Source organism: Natrix helvetica (genome assembly GCF_964273705.1).
Source record: "Natrix helvetica genome assembly, chromosome: 2".
Lineage (NCBI taxonomy): Eukaryota > Metazoa > Chordata > Lepidosauria > Squamata > Natricidae > Natrix > Natrix helvetica.
Window position 1 is genome coordinate 82,937,278 of NC_138552.1, and position 17,696 is coordinate 82,954,973.

General features: G+C 39.8%; 1 protein-coding gene across 1 annotated transcript in view; it reads left to right on the forward strand.

Annotated features, from left to right (window-relative positions):
* Window positions 1-17,696, forward strand: part of CNTLN (centlein) — a 216,945-nt gene that overhangs the window by 14,416 nt on the left and 184,833 nt on the right. Inside the window, exon 2 of the mRNA XM_081940175.1 lies at window positions 10,550-10,638. Coding sequence (XP_081796301.1) covers window positions 10,550-10,638 — 89 coding nt within the window. The remainder of the gene's footprint in view (window positions 1-10,549; window positions 10,639-17,696) is intronic.

Sequence of the window (17,696 nt, forward strand, 5' to 3'; positions counted from 1 at the left end):
GTTGGGTACTAAACCCCAAGCAGGCCAGAGTTCATTGGACTTGACTGCCTCCAACCCCAATGATAGCATGTTTAAGATACAAGCCCCTCCGCAGGAACTTATTCCCGTTCCCAGTCTCTTCATGTTCAGCAGCAGTGGGTCCAGTCTGGCTCCCTCACCATGCCCAGTGGAGGGGACAAGAAGCTATATTCGGTGGAGTCAAATCTAGAGGATGTTTTGGCCTTACCCTCGGTAGACCCCCCAATAGCAGCTCTTACTTCCAACTCTGTTCTACCAGCAGACTTAATGGAGGGTCTCAAGGTGGAAGATAAAAAGGTAGAGAAGGCTTGCAACAAAACACATCAAGCGGCAGCCTGGGCCCTTAAGGCTTCTTCCGCTGCCTCTTTCTTTAATAGGGCCTCTATTATTTGGCTGCGCGAACTACAGTCTAAACTTCCAGCAGGTAATGCACGTCTTTGTCAGGACATGACTAAAATCATAGCAGCAGTTCAGTACTTGGCCGACGCCTCACTTAACACGGGGGAATTTGCTTCCAGGGCGCTAGCATCTGATGTAACATCTAGGCACCTCCTTTAGCTGCGCCACTGGCAGGCCGATATGAAATCAAAATGGAAGTTCACCTCCGCTCCCTTCAAAGGGACCAAACTGTTTGGTGAGGCCTTAGACCCTGTCCTAGTTGAATCTAAGGACAAGTGGAAGGTGCTTCCTACCCTAAGTAAAAAGCAGGATCGCAAATCCATTCCCTGTTTTAGGAGGCAGTCCTTTTGTGCCACAGTTCACTCAATCATCTGACAGGTCCCAGGACAAGCAGTCCTTTCGGTACGGGGGTAGGCAACAATTCAACTACAGTAGACCCAATCGCGGCGGAGCCTCTCACAGCCTTTCTGCAAAACCAAGTGACCATCAGGGAGCACCTCCCATCGGGGGACAACTCCAACTTTTCATCTCCCAAAGGGAACAGATCACGAATAATTCCTAGGTCTTACAAACCGTGAGGGAATGACTCTCCCTGGAGTTCATCTCTCGTCCCCCGAGGAACTTCATCCGCTGCCCCACCCTCTCTTGTCCAACCAAGAGAGAGTTCATGTGTCAGGAGATCCATCACCTCCTGGAGATCAATGCTATAGAGCAGGTACCATCCAATCAGGAACAGAACGGATTTTATTCCATTCTTTTCCTGGTACCCAAGAACTCAGGAGGGTGGAGGGCAATACTGGCCCTGAAGAACCTCAATTACCATCTCGCATACAGGAGGTTCAAAATGCAATCCCTGCAAACCATCCTAGTCAGGGGGACCTCCTCATGTCCCTAGACTTGAAGGAGGCATATCTGCACATTCCAATTTGGCCACAACATCGAAGGTTCCTGCGGTTCTTCTACACGAGCCAACATTATCAGTACAGGGCCCTACCATTCGGCCTGTTGTCGGCCCCCAGGACTTTCACCAATATTCTTTCAATCTTTGAAGCTCACCTCAGGGGCAGACCCGTAAGGCTCCAGAGTTACCTTGACGACATCTTGATCCAGTAGTCGTCCAAGAAACAAGCCTCGCAAGATCTCCAGGTTACCATGAGGTTCCTTCAGAACCACGGGTTCTCTGTGAACCTGGAGAAAAGTCACCTCACACCAACCACCAGACTCTTCCACCTAGGGGTGGTGATCGACACCTTAATCTGCAAGGTGTTTCTGTCCCAGGACAGGATTGACAGCCTAGGCACCCTAGTTCCCAAGATTCAGGTCCCTGTGCTGCTCCTCTCGCAGTTATTAGGGAAGATGATCTTGTGCATCTTGGTAGTTCCGTGGGCACAGCTCCACTCATGGGAGTTGCAGTGGTTCCTCCTGCCTCATCAGAGAGCCAAGAGAAGCAAGTCCACAACAAAGGTCCAACTTCACTGAGGGTGAAGAGGTCCCTCAGGTGGTGGCGATCATTGGCCGTGCTAAAAGGACATCTCTTCAAAGAGCCAACGCGAGTACTCATCACAACGGACACCAGCCTATTCAGCTGGGGCACCCACATGGGTCAACACATGACACAAGGCAGGTGGTCTCCAGCCGAAGCAGCTTGAAACATCAACTGGCTAGAGCTGAGGGCAGCGAGACTCGCCTTATGTCAATTCCAGCAGGACATTCTACACCAACATGTGCTATTGATGATGGACAATGTAGCCACCAAGGCACACATAAGCTGCCAGGGTGGCACGAGATCCAGGAAGCTCATGGTGGAAGCAGAGGCTCTGGGCAGGTAGACGGAGCGTCAAATCCATCCAAGCTGATCACATCTTGGGAGTGGACAACACCCAAGCGGACTGGTTGAGCAGGACCACCATAGACAATGCAGAATGGCGCCTGCACCCGGTCCTGTTTCGCCAGTTATCCCATAGATTCGGCACTCCTGTGATCGACCTGTTTGCCACCCAGGAGAACATGCAGCTACATCACTTCTTCTCCCGCTTTCACTCGCCCAGGCAGAGGGGACGGATGCCCTTAGCTGCAAATGACCTCAGGGACTTTTGTATGCTTTTCCACCTCTTCATCTTCTACTGCAAGTGGTCCGCAAAATCATTGCGGAGGGGGAGGAGGTACTTCTGTTGGCGCCTCACTGGCCCCGGAGGTCTTGGTACGACGACATCGTCAGCCTCTCGGTGTCCAGCCCGTGGCGAATCTTTCAGTGTCAGGTCTCCCTCAGCCAGGGGACCATCGTCCACCTGGACCCTCAGTGGCTCCAGTTGGCTGTCTGGCATTTGAGGAGGACCTCCTGAGGAGGGATGACCTCGGATGAGGTGATATGCACCGTTCAGGCGACTCTCGACGACCAGAATTTATGACTCCACTTGGGCCACCTTTGCCAGGTGGTGTGACACCTGCCATATTGATCCAGTCATTACGCCAGTTCCCCGCATATTCCCCGCATACTTTTTGCAGGAGGGCCTCGATATGGGGCTAGCTCCCAACACCCTCCATCGCCAGGTCGCCGCACTATCCACTGTTTGGTCAGGAGATTCGGCCCAGCGTCTCAGCAGACTACCGAAGGTCCTGTGTTTCCTCAAGGGTGCCTCCAACCTGCACCCCCCGGTGGTCCACCGGTACCCGACCTGGCAGTTGTTGGTGGTTCTACAGGCTCCAACTTCAGCTCCCTTCGAACCACTTCGAGCTGCCTCCCTCCAACACCTCACGCTTAAGTCGATTTTTCTCATTGCTATAACATTTGTGAGGAGAATATCGGAGCTAGCGGCCCTGTCGGTTCAAGAGGACCTATGTACTATACACCCGGACAGAGTTGTGCTTCGTCTGAACCTGGCCTTCATCCCAAAAATTAACACATGGTTTCACAGGGCACAGGAGGTAATTTTACCAAACTTTTGTCCGCGCCCCAGACACCCGAGAGAATGGGTCTGGCATACTCTGGATGTCAGATGGGCGCTGCGTAGATACATTAAACAAACAGCAGAATTTCGCAGGTCCGAGACCCTGTTCATGTCATTCCAGCCAGGGTCTATGGGATGGAAGGTAACATCCTCAACTATCGGCAGGTGGTTGAGGGCATGCATCACGGCAGCTTATGAACATTAGTGTAAAGCAGTTCCTCGCCATATCACCACTCACTCTATGAGGAACGCAGCCACCACTGCTGCCTGGGCAACCCAAGTTACAATAGACGAAATCTGGAGAGCGGCAACGTGGTCGTCCCCATCGCCCTTTGTCAGAAACTATAAATTGGACATGTTTGCCTCAGCCGAGGCATCATTCGGCAGACAAGTCCTGCAGGGGTTGTTTCCACGATCGACTCCCTGGACAGACCTTCTTCCCGCCCTAGTGATAATTAACTTGGTATGTCCCATGCTCGGACTGTCCAAGCAGCGCACAGGAGAATGACCATTGGCTTACCTGAAGGGTCCTTCTCTGTGTGCTGCAGGGTCTTCGGGTTCGGGGCCATCAGATCGACTCCTGGTTTTTTTTCATCACATCATCATCCTTTTTCGGTTCCAGAACTTGTCAAAAATCTGGCATTAAGGAGGACTAGGAGGCTTGGTTAAAGAAAAAGATTACCTCAGTCTTTTAGCAACTAGACTAATTTAACCCATACTTGGACTCTCCCACAGCGTACAGAGAAGGACCCTTCAGGTAAGCCAATGATCATTTTGCCATTTCAGCCAACTCCATCGATTTCTGTAAGATGTATTTTTCTAAAAAGAAAATATGTCAAAAGATAAAAAGACTCAAATCATGGCTTAGTTTTTTAATGCAATATTTGCATTAACTAAATTATATCAACCTTTTTTCTTAGACATTTGCCAACATTGTGGAGGGGGAAGCGGGAAACAAAAATAGTCTGAGACCAAATTATAGAATCTTGTTGCTATGTTGCATAGCTTTATTTCTAAAGTATTCAATTTGTTCATCTATAATTTATTCTAGTAAGAATATATTAATGATTACCCTTCAGGATCTGAATCCAAGAGATTTGGAACAATGTGAATTTACTTTTAAATATATATAAAATACATTTTATTTTCTATGCAGAAACTCAGCGTAAATTGTTTCGTTAATGGGAATTGGAATGGACTGAGGATACAAATGCATATACATCAAGCTATTGTCTTTTAGTATAAGCAATATGCTACAAAGCAAGAAAAAGAATAAGGCTAACAGTATGAAAAGTAAATAAAATAAAAACAAATACACATACAAAAATTAAAACATACAGCAAACAGGAAAAGCTACACAAACAGCCAATACCTAGCTGACACTACCCAGAACAGACTCCTTCCTGATCAAATAGGAAGGATAGAAACAATTGGGCAGATCGTCACTGGTCATTCATCTTGAATTTGACTCAGAATAGTAACATGTATGTGCCATAACATTTCCTTATCTGTTTAGGAGATAAATTGTAAATAGAAATGTGATTATGTCAGTGGCCAATTTAACTTCTAGCACTAAACCTGAGAAAAGCGAAGCACACTAACAGAAATTAAGGGAGCTCTTTGATCAAGTTGTGGTATACTGTTTCATAAACTAAGAAAGGTGTGAAAAAGAAATGTTGTAATTAAATTACAAAAAGACATTTCCCTCATGGACAATCAGATGCTTTTAAGTAGCAGTGTTGTGCTGCAGAATGAAGATCCTTTTCTAGTTGTGCTAAATTCAATGTCTAGGTAAGTTCTACTGAGTTTAATCCAAGGAGCATTGCATAATATTTTTAACGGTACATCAATTTATCTATTTGCTTTTTTAAAAAATGCCATTTTTGTCTTAATTGTTAATTTTATTTTTGTTATCAACACAACTTTTAATATAATTAATTAATTTCAAATTTATGCTCCTCAATGCATTTCCAAAATACTGCAAATCGAAGTTATTTTTCATGGAAACTCTCTGCATGTTCTCGGCCCACATTTCTCTAATCTCTTACTAACTATACAATAAGATATTAGTCTCACTGATACATCTGAATAATCATTTAATTTTTTTGCATATCATTGTAATTACTTTACACATCCCTAAAATAATCCTTTCAGCGTTTCTTCAGTTTCATCTGAAATAACCCAAATAGTTTATTCTTAAGTGCATTCTTTCAGTGGGAGGCTCTTGTGTTTAGCCTTTTTCATCCAATTTTGAAAACATTTTTATTTCTAGCATTACATTAGTTGCAGTCTTTTTTCTTTCCCATACTGAATGTACAATATATTTCCTCACTTTTTTCAGCAATCATCATCATAGATGCATTTCCCCCATCTACAGCCTCTTTCACTTCATCATTCTACCAATTATTCTTTTTTCATATTTCCCATCTAACTCCCCAGATTTTTGTGGCACTTTGTAACACAATTCTTTTCACTATGATTCAAGCAACTTTATATTGTCTTTCTCTTCAGCCATTTTCCATTAATTCTTTGCGGAAATTAATGTATTTTATGACCTTTGTCATATAGGACTCATATTTTTTACTTTTTTGCTGCCAGTGCACCTTCATTCTTTATGTTCACTCTTATTTTTCTTTTAGGTTCATTTTTCCCCAAGACCTACTCTTAACACTACAAAACAATGGTCCATCTCTCGCTCAGAACTTCTTATTACTGTTACTCATATATCCTTCACTATTTTTTTCAATCTCTCATCATAAACAGTCTTGTGCTTTTAAACATTTATTCCTGTACTGTCTGTGCACGTGAATAAATGTATGCTTAAACCATATGTTTGAAACAAGCAGGCCTTTTCCTAAGTAGATTTTCACTAAGCAATCATTCTCATTCATTTCTGGATATTTGAATGAGAACATGCTGCATTTCCCTCCAATACTTTGCTGGTACATTTACTGTTAGTATTCAATGGAGCAATAGCTAACCAATGGATTCCTAATTTCATATGAATTTATAGCAAAGTGATACCAGAAAAAAAATGAGGTCCTGTCATGTGATATCTTGACCGTTAACCTCAACAAATTGCAATCTTAATTATGAGCCAATTTCGGTTGTAAGTTGAGGACTACCTTTATGGTTTTGGTGAGTCAAGGCTTTCACATAGTCATTTCTAATAAGATTGAGAGTATATTATATAGGTTGGTGGTTTGGTGCCACTTGTAGCATCTGTTCTAATGCTAAAGACAACCCAGTTCAGTTTTGGAACATGTTGTTCATTTTACCACAAGCACAACTGAAGTCCAGTGTTACTTCTTTCCTCCTCCTCCTCTTCCTCCTCCTTCATTGTTAACAGTAGCCAGGAGAGCACAGTGCTATTGCAGAGTAGTTGTTTGGCTTGCCAAGGTACCAGCCCTGTTATAGGAAAGTGCTCTCTCTCTCTCTCTTCTCTCTCTCTCTCTCTCTCTCTCTCTCTCTCTCTCTCTCTCTCTCTCTCTCACACACACACACACACACACACACTCTCTCTCTCTCTCTCTCACTCTCTCTCTCTCTCACACACACGCACACAATTTTTTTAGTTTATTAATAGCAGAAAGGTTATCAGATAATTTTGTGGACTCTATCGATTTGTTACTTTGTAAGCATGGATTTGAAAAGCCTCCCCCGCCCCGCCAGAAGCCCTCCAGAGGCTTGAGGGACCTTCAGGACGCTTCTCTGAAGCCTCCGGGGCAGTCAAAACGAACCTCCAAGCAAACGGGAAGTGACTTTTGGTTTGCTCGGAGGGTCGTTTTGAGCGCTCCGAAGGCTTGAGGGACCTTCAGGATGCTTCCCTGAAGCCTCCGGAGCAGTCAAAACAACCCTCTGAGCAAACCGAATGTATGTTCCCAAATGTCCAATTTGCCCATAGGGCCGGTTTTTTGCACTCCGGAAGCTTCAGGGAAGCTCATGAAGCCTCCAGAGGGCCTCCGGGGGGAGAGGCTCTTTTTGCCCTCCCCAGGCTCCTATAAAGGAGCTGGCCGGCTGGCAGGGTAGTGCCTTGCGTGCCCTGACAAATGGATCCGTGTGCCACCTGTGGCACGCGTGCCATAGGTTCGCCATCACTGATCTATACCATCCTTTTAAATCAGTCTATAGTACATGGCATACTACCTAATCAGCAGCTGAGTGGGAAACTTTACTTATTTGACCAAGCCTAGGTAAGTTCTCCTACTGTATTATTTTGTTCATTGGGACCTATCTCAAAGATTCCTTACTCATTTGCTTTCTTGAAGACTTGGAATTATATCTGGATTTCACAGGGTTCAATCCTTGGTTTATATTCTTAGAGTTCTTTAGATATCACTTGGCAATACTGCTTTAGTATATTTTGGGTGTGCATGGGATTTGTCTTGGAACTGGGCAGTGAGTTTTTGCCTAAGGCCTCTATGCTGTTACTCTGTTCTTAAGAAGGTTTTCGCCAGCTATGATTTAAAGAAGATTAAGGTCGAAGTATGTTTTGAACTCTTAAGAAAACTGGAGAAGTAGTAGCAGGTTTTTTTGTATGTGAATGGCCTCATGTGGCATTACTATTATCAGACCAAGCAGGAGAGAAACTTAAATAATCTCTTCTGGTCCTGAGTTTAGAAAGTGGTATCAGTATTCTGTTTTTCCTGATACAACAGCTCATCCAGAAACAGAACTAGAAAAGCATCAAATAATGCTTCACGTTTTTCTAGTGTCTCTGCGGAAAATTAGTAACATGCATATTTAAATACAATGTATTTTTGGTCTGCACTCAATTTTAGAAATCTATTAGCTCTACCTGTGTGAACATGTAAACACAGTGGGTCCTCATGTATGATGTTCTTCAAGGCCTCTCTTCATGGTCATGTTTGAACCCTCTGATTAGCAATACTGGTAGTTATGTATTTTTTAAATCAGATTTATCCTTACCAGGCCCAGAAGTGTGGGTAAATAATTTTAATCACATTTTATGCACATACTATTTGCTAGATCTTTTGCAGCAAATCTTTTATGAATCAGAATATCCCACCCCCACCCCCTTGTAATCTAGGATTTCAGTTTTTAGCTAGATTTAACTAATAGTCCCAAAACAATGTGGAGAGGTAGAGACATGCATGAAGAATAAAAAGATTGTGTGAATTTAAGACACACCTTAAAAAAGAAATACATGACTTTGTCTCATTTCCTTTCCCCTGGCCTTTCACCTTTACAGTCACTAATCAATCTGTAGTATCTTTATATCTGGCATGATTATATGTAGCACAATTACTCTGCTTCCAGGGGAAACGCATTCGAACTAGTGGTTCCTATAAACATTCCAATATGTGTTTGTGTCAGTTGATCATTCTAATACTTAAACACTGTAAATCTTTTAAATTGAAAAAGTAATGGTTATCTTCAGAATTGTTTTATAGAGTTAGCCATCAGAAATAGTCTGTGTTGAGAATTTACTCAAAACTTTCCAGGGAAAGGCTCAACTGCTGATGTCTGAATGGTCTTGTTATTACAAAACTAGTGTCTACACATTCTGAAAAAAATATTTAGATTATTTTGAGAGAACACATGTTTTAATATGACACAGAATCTATTCTCTTCCCATGATGATGGCACAACCATATTTAGTATTAGCAAGACACAGATACTTAGTTTTACTTTATTACCACATGTCAACATGATGGTGATGAGGTATAATTATTTTCACTGTTGACTGAAACACAATTCCATTGTTTCTCTCTTTCAGAATTGTCTCTTTCAGTATGAAACGTGACCTGCAATCTATTGCAGATGCTTTGCTGTGCAGTAGTGGGTAGAGCATCTCACTTTCAATATAGTTCTCAAAACACTTTAAATTGTATGTTTTATACCTGTCTTTTTCCATTTTTCATACACATTCCCACAGTGAGCAGATTTTGTTTTTGAGATGCAGTGGTAGAGTGAGTAATTTTATTTTTCATAAGAAAATTTGAGGCAACTTCCAAATGACATCTGTACAGATATATTTTTAACTGCGAAAGACAGACTTCCGATGACCTTTCTGTTCTGTTCACATACACTTGGTAGGCTGAGTAGTCCTTGGGTACTTTGAAGATAGATACATCCTAGGCTTTGACAGCTATAGAATTGGGTTGCTCTGCCAATTTCAGACTAGAAGTGCAATTTTATTTCAGATAATATTAGTAGAACCTAAGAACAAGTTTCAAGACTATGTTATTAAGACTTAATAGTGTGAAATATTTTATAAACTGTATGAAAAAAATTAAAATCCTTCAGAACTTCTTATTTAAATGACAATAAATCATATATTTTGATAATCAAAATAATATTTCATATAATATTCTAACATTTTTTGTTCTATTAAAACAGTTTGGATATTGTTCAGTAATTGTTTAGTAATTACCCTGAAGCTTTAGACACATCTCCAGATGATATTTTCCAACATATGTATGTGAAGGTGAGGAAGTATTAGAACAAGATTCAACCTTGAAACATCCAAATAGCTTTTTCATATTTTGAATAGACAAATATCTCATGAGAAAACTATTATTATTGTTGTTGTTATTATTTACTTTATTCATTAAACATGAAATTCAGTTAACTGAACATTTAAAAATGTGCCACAGATATTATTGACTGGTACTGATGGTTGATACGGATTGCTGCCAGCATCCTAGGTATCGACTAAATACTATTATTATTATTATTATTATTATTATTATTATTATTATTATTATTATTATTATTATTATTATTATTATTATTATTATTATTATCATCATTATCATCATCATCATCATTTCTTTTATTCATTAAACATGAAACTCCGTCAACTGAACATTCCAAAACGCATCACAAATATCATTGACTGGTGCTAATGGTCAATAAGGTTTGCTGCCAGCGTCCTAGGTATCAACCAAGTATCTTCTTAAAATATGTGATGTTCCTAGTAGCGCAGTTTTTTGCAGTTCCGCTGGTGTTATTGCAGGAAGCTGCAATTTCTTGATGTGTTTTGTAAAATTCTTGGACATCATCATCATCATCATCATCATCATCATCATCATCATCATTATTACAGCCTTACCACTGGCAGAGGCAATCCAGGAGTATATGACAATCATTAGTTGTGAATGCCAGCTAAAACTGGGGTGTTGCCATCTTTAATCTTTTTCATGTTTTGTTTTATTAAGGCTGATAAAGAATTTGTATGGTCTTTATGGAAACGTCTCCAGGTTGCAAACCCAGATGTTACTCAAGCAATCAGTTTGGTTGTGGAAAGGTAAGTAGGGGGATTTTTTAAATTATGTGTTTCATGTTCCACTATATGTCAAAGTAATCTTTAGCAATGCTATTCCTGAAATTAAGATATAATTTCCTAAAATATATTCTAGATAGCTGGAAATAGAAAATAGTTAAGTAGACAGCTATATTTTCTAATTAATTTAAACATTTAACTTATTGAAGTTATCTAAGCCAGGGGTGCCCAACCTTTCGGACCTCAGGGACCACTGAATTCATAATTTTAAATCCCGCAGACTACTAATATAATCTGTCTAATGACTGGCTGGATGGGTGTAGCTAGGTGGGCGTGACTGAGTGGACAATGTCAGTCACATCAAGTGGTGCCTCGCCAGCCTCTACTTGCCCCTCCTCTTCTGGCCACTTCTCACCTTCTTAGCTCCTGGGCTAAGCAGTTGCTGGAGCTAAGCAGCTACCACGAGAAAGAGTTGGCAAAACAGCTCAGTTCAAATTGGATCTGACCGAGAAGGAAGCTTAGCAGAAGCACCTCACTGAGGACTAGAGCATAGGCTTTCCAAGCAGAGGAAGACCTGCGGGAGTGCAAGGCCAGGTGCCAGCGCCTGGAGGCTCAGCAGGCTGAGAGGGTCAGCCAGTTCTAGGCCATGATGCAGTCCCACTGGAATACTGGCTCTTCGCCACCAGCAGTGCTTCCCTCCAGCCTTCGCCCAAAGCCCCACAAACTTTGTGGGATTCATCACGCATATCTAGCCCAAGGGCCGTAGTTTGAGGACATAGTGCAATATAGACATAGTGCAAACTGATTTAGTGCAATATAAAAAAATGCAAATAATTTTTCTGTGGACCACCAACATTTTCTCACATGTCACCAGTTGGTGACTGCTGGTCTAAGCCATCCAGTTTAAAAAAATCATAGTAAATTTAGTTTACAGAAAAAAACTAGGCTGATGTGTTTTAGTGTAAATGGACATAGAGATACAAATGTCAGTAGAATGACACTGCTTTCCTGGTAGACTTCCATGTTGGCAGAAAATTATGTTGGTGTAGATTTGGCTATGTTCCATCTGTGAAGTGGAAGTTTATCAGGATTTGGCACATATCTTCATTCAAAGCCATCCTATAACGGTTCTAACTGACAATTTCCAGTCTGGGACTTGTTATATCTTATTTCTCCCATGATGAAAAGAAAGAAGAAAGTCTGCCTTCTGTTTTCTACTCTACCCAGAATTAAAATTTCAAACACTAGATATGGGTAATCATTCTGCAAGAACATCTTCAGGCTTCTCTTCCTGCATATACTTGGGACACAACTGGGGCTATATTGTCTTGTTAGTTGATGCATATATGAATTAAAATTATATAAGGTAAGCAGTAGTTCTACAAATACCTTTTAAATTTATTTTTAGATAAGTAGATGATACATATCTTTAATCCCCCCATGTAGAGCTTGAGGCTTGGTCCTTGGTCACTCTTACTGTCATAAAGTAGGCCTTAATAGCATTCTCACTCATATTTGGTCAAATTCAACTTTTTTTTAGATTAGTTTTATTAAAATTTCACAGGTCCATAAGTTTCTTCTTATGACCATTAAGGTACTTTGAACCTCCTGTCTCTTATCTAATCGTTTCTTAGTATCATCTCTTCCTTTTTTCTTCAAGGTTATTCTCACGTACTATTTTATTACTTGAAAATGTATCTAGTAGCACTACTATTTTCAACTGGTTAAAGATTTTTTTTTTTTGCTGAGGCATTTATATTTTAGCAAATGACATTTCCAAATAGTGGCTACTAGTCTCCTATTTGGAAATTGTTAAAAGAATCAATTAAAAAAAGTGAAACCATTTGCAATAACCTGATACATGCTGAAATGTTAAAAAGTAGTGTGAATAGATGATCTCCTCAATTAGTTTTATTTAAGCTTATTAATAACACAGTACAAATGCTCAAGATTGGAATTTTATCATTTCAAAAGATGGCAATAATATGGATCCCAAAACTTATGGTCCAATTAAATTCTTAAATATTCTGCATAAAGTATATGTACACTTTCTGTTGTATAAATTTCTGAATTGCCTAGGAGAAATTTTTAGTCAAAGCAGGCTTTAGAAAGGACAGATGAACAATAGATCAGTGTGCTCTTTTACAGTTTCTAGCATGTTTATACTTATTCCCTTTACTTTGCCTTTTTAAAAATTTAAATCAGCCTTTGACACTATTCTGAAGGAAAAGACTTTAATGGAACTTGTTTCATCCCTTTTTAGATCACAGGTTATTTTGCCTAATTATGATGTTGCAAAAAATAATTATGCAAGTTAGGTGTGGTAGCAGATATCTCAATCGAGAATGCTTACTGCAAGGTAGAATCCATCCCCCCAAACTGAATAATAGGCAGCTACCTGTGTTTCTTTATGTAGATGACATAGCTACTCTCCTTCCAATTTGGATTGGCTTCAGAAGAAATCTACCAGCTCTTATATGTTACTCTAGAGAAAAAGAGCTTACAAATTTTGTTGTTTCCCAAAGTATTGAGATACCACAAATATCAATGGAGATAACATCTTAGACAGATTTCATCTTCCAAGTATTTTGGTTTAGTATTCCAGTACTTAGAAATCTGGTGTGAACAACTTTAATCTATTTTTGATAAAATTAATAACTGCACAAATGCCATATTAAGCTTCTTTCAAACCAAAGGTGGCAAGAATCTATATGTTGCCATAAAGCTAAATCCTTAAAGCTAAATCCATTTGTAAGATGTTGTTTGATCCTCCTCACATTGTATGTGGATACAAACATTTAACAAACTTAGATTTCTAAGAGAACTGTTTGAATTAGCTTGCTACATTTGTTTGCTACATTTGCTTGCTACATTTGTTTAGAAACCACCACAAGACAATATGGATGGCACACAAATCTAATAAATAAAATAAAAATAATAAAATAAAATGATCCCTATCAAATCCAGAATAGGCTCACTCTTTCTGGCTCAATTGTTTAGCAATTTCCTTTTTTAGCAGTTGCCACAGTCCTTTTTGATAAATTTTCTTCTTCCTGGAAAGCTATAGTGCACGGATATCAAACTCGATCGCATCAAGTGACGTATCACGATGTATTGCAATGCTTTTTGCTTTTGCGGAGCTGGGGTGGGTGTGGCCTGCACATGACGCATCAGGCCCATTGGCTGACAGTTTGATACCCCTCTTGTAATGGCTTTCTCAAGTAAAGTCCTCCTGGCTACGGTGTTAGTCACTAGCAGAGATGAAATAGGTCCTTGATATTGGCAAAACATGAATAAGAATTATTTTATGCTAGAAAATGATCTATTTAATATTTGCTCAACACACTGTAGACTCCCCCTCCCACCCCCAAATATAGAGGCAATATTTCTTTCAACTACTTTTGCTTTATGGAGGAAATTACTCTTTTAATCCTTAGGATGCCACTAGTATATAATTCAATGTACACCTTCTTAATCTACTGATCATAAAAGTTGTGTAAGTTTTTTAAATTAGTTTTAGAATTCTATTCTACTGCTTGCATCTGTAGCATTATAATGAACTACATCTTTTCTTTTTATTGGTTTTATATATTTTTTAGTTTGAACTTTGTAACTTTTGTATTGCAAATGTGATGTTAAGGGAAATGGAAAAGCAAAGAAGAAATATACGCCACTGTATATAATGCTTGGACTGATATATAAGTTGACAGTTAAAAACTCTGTCCCAGTAGTGCTCTTGTTTATTAATGTAAATATGCAGCGCTAAGAAACTTTAAAGAGAAATATTTGATGAATACAGTCACTTAGCCTAATCATGTTGTTAAATCAATTAATGCTGCAATGCACTTTTATTTGCAGGACTTTTAAAGTATCTTTTTATCTGAGAGATTATAATTAAGGTGTGGTACTTGAGAATTTTTTGGGAACATACACCTTTGTACTAGTTTGATGTCAGGCTCCTTAATATCACACAAAGAAAAGTAACTTTTCCTATTCAGAATACTTTTATGTTCCCAGACTGGGACTGAACTGCCCTAAAAATTTCAAAATGAAACAGGATCATTTTTGCGTGTAATGTTATTCGCGAGATACACAGAACAGATCTCACTTTTCAGCATTCGCTGCTGAAGCTACATTCTTTGGCTTAATTTTCAGATACAAACAAAAAATATCTTTAGTGTGCAAATAAGAAAAGCCTTTGGGAATATGCTAAACCCTCTAGGTATTTTTAAACAAGCCACTATATATCCGGCTCGTATACTTTCCAACTACTTTAAATACCATTGATCTTTGAATTATGTAACAAATAGAACAGTATTCTGTTTTTACCTCATTTGCCTTTGAAATTTTTTTCAACAGTTAAGCACAAATAAATATTTAATAATTAATTCTGAACACTATTTAGCAATAAAAAAGCTGGAGACATTTCTGTAATACAACTATTGCTTCTAGAAGACAAGACCTAACAACATACATATTTGAAATTAACTTCACCATTTGGGAAATCCTCTCTTTCAGATGCCTAATCGACATGAGCTTGAGACACAAAATCTCTATTCCAGCTATGGTAGACGTTTCTTAAAGAACGTTTCCATTGCTAAAGCTTTGAATGGGTAGAGTAATAACTGCTAAGGCATCAACATTTTCAACTTTTCATATCACAAATCCTACCAATTACCTCATTAAAGAGCCATGGACCCACAAAATAGATTAAATTTTTAAAAATCCATTTTTCTGAGAAAATTAGATATTATGCACTGTTTTGGAATAATTCAGAAAACATTTCAGATCAAACGGAAGCATGAATATTTTTTTATATATTTCATGTTTCTAGAGTATTAATTGTTCTTGAGGAGCAGTGTACAGTATAAATTATGTATAAAGCAGCTTATAAAATTAATATTTGAATATTAAAATTCATTTATTTTAAAATTAAAAATTATGAGATCATTACAATATAAAGTTTCAAAGGAGCAAAAAATTCCAAGGTGGCCATTTATCATTAGCAGTTGCTTAATGGTCAGAGTAAGAAACTAAGGAAGGAGCTGCCCTAACTGATCAGGCTTTAAAAAGAGACAGTGGTAGGTTTGTACCTTCAGACTTGCAAAACTGATGTCAGCCCTTTCCAGCTAAACCAGACAGGAGACATCACCAGATGAGTTAATTTTACTTTATCGTAAGGTTATAATAACAGAATCTTGCATATCTGAAAGTCTCCCACCATTTCTTTTTGCAATCTGATCAATTAGGGAAAGTCCTTCCTAAGTTCCTTTCTCTTATTAAAAAGAGAAATAGGACCAAACTAAATTCTCCTTCTCTTGTGAGAAATGTACACATGTTTGCATAAATTATTGGGGATAATCATCTACAAATAGCACAGAATCATTTGGGAAATACGAATACAGTGTTACAAATTACAAATTCTAAAAAAATTAATACTTTCAAATCCTGTCTAAAGCATGGCTAACCAGTTGGCCTCTGCTAGCTTTACACTAGCTTATTTAAGGAGAATATTATATATCCTTTACTACTTGTAGGTTGGCATGGTTGTGGAAGAAATAGATGCTATTTTGGGGGCGTAAGTGTATTTTACCTGTGTACTGTATATGTTGCTTGCCCAGTGGCGTGCATATAAAGTGGTGGTAATCTGTAGATTTCCCTCTTTCTATATAAACAGTTGCTCCCACTCCATCACAGAAAGAGAAAAAAAACCTAGACAAAACCTGCTCCTTTGTGTTATCATTTCAGAGATATTTCTTTAACTAAACAGACAAACATAATGCCCTTGTATAAGTAAAAAAACAGTGGAGTAGGAGGGACTTCCATGCACATGGATTAGAGAACAAAAGAAAGTATATGATATCATCAAGAGAGTAAAAGAATAGAAATGGGCTGGTCACATAGCAAGAGGAACTGATGGCAGGTGGATTAAGGCAGTTATAGAATGGATTCCACTTGGTAAAATGTGTCCACAAAAGACCTAAAGCAAGATGGATTGATGACATCAGCAAGTATTGTGGGCCCAATTGGCAAAAGAAAGCTCAAAACCGTATTGGTTGGAAAAATGCAGAAGAGGCCTTCCTCCTGCAGATAATGCCTAGAATTAAGAGGCTGCGTGGGTGAGGGACAGTGCAAGCCAGAAAGAATGTGCGGAAGTGTAGAAATTAGAATGTTGAAAATGAAGATAATATGAAAACCATATAACTGCAATAGCACCAGTAGCACTGCAACAGCCACAACTTTTGTTCTCATTCAATCCTTAGTCATCTCATTACTGGACTACTGTAATGCTCTCTACATTGGGGGGGGGGTTACTCTTGAAGAGCATTTGGAAGCTACAGCTGGTGCAGAGTGCAGCAGTGTGGGTAGTTTTTTTTTGGGGGGGGGGGAATGGTCCCTATTACACCACTGCTCCATGAGCTACATTACCTCTCTGCCTCCAGGTGCAATTCAAGATGTTGGTGATCACCTTTAAAGACCTTCATGGCATGGGTCCAAGCAGTGACGTGCAGTCAGGTGAGGCAAGTGAGGCACAGCCTCACCACTCTCATCATGAAAAAAAAAGTAAAAGGAAAAAGCTGAGCTAGTTGCTGCCTCACCGTGGATGACTCTGCTTAACCTCACTGGTGCTCTCCCTCCCCAAGTGTAGTGACTTCCTCCCCAGACCCCCATTCATTTCTCTCTCTCACACACACAGCTGGATAAAACTATATAAAAATCTAGCCCAGCTTCACTGATTACAAGTTTGAAAAGGCAACGTGGCTCCACCTGCAATCAAACTACACTTGGGGAGGGAGAGCACAAGCGAGCACTGAGGAGACCACAGGAGGAGGCAGGAAGCCAGGCAAAGAGCCATGGTGTAGTACACACACTTCCCCCCAGCCTCTTTCTTTTGGAAGGCTCGGCTCGGCTTCCCTCTGGCTTCTCTGCCTCTCCTCTCACCCCAGCCTGCCAGCAGGAGGTGGTGGGTGGGCTTTATTGTGTTCCAGGAATTTCCCACCCAGACAGCAGGCTGCATTTGTAATGGTGGAGGTGTTTGGGAAAGGCAGCAGGGGAATGGGGGGGGGGGAATGGCAGAGGAG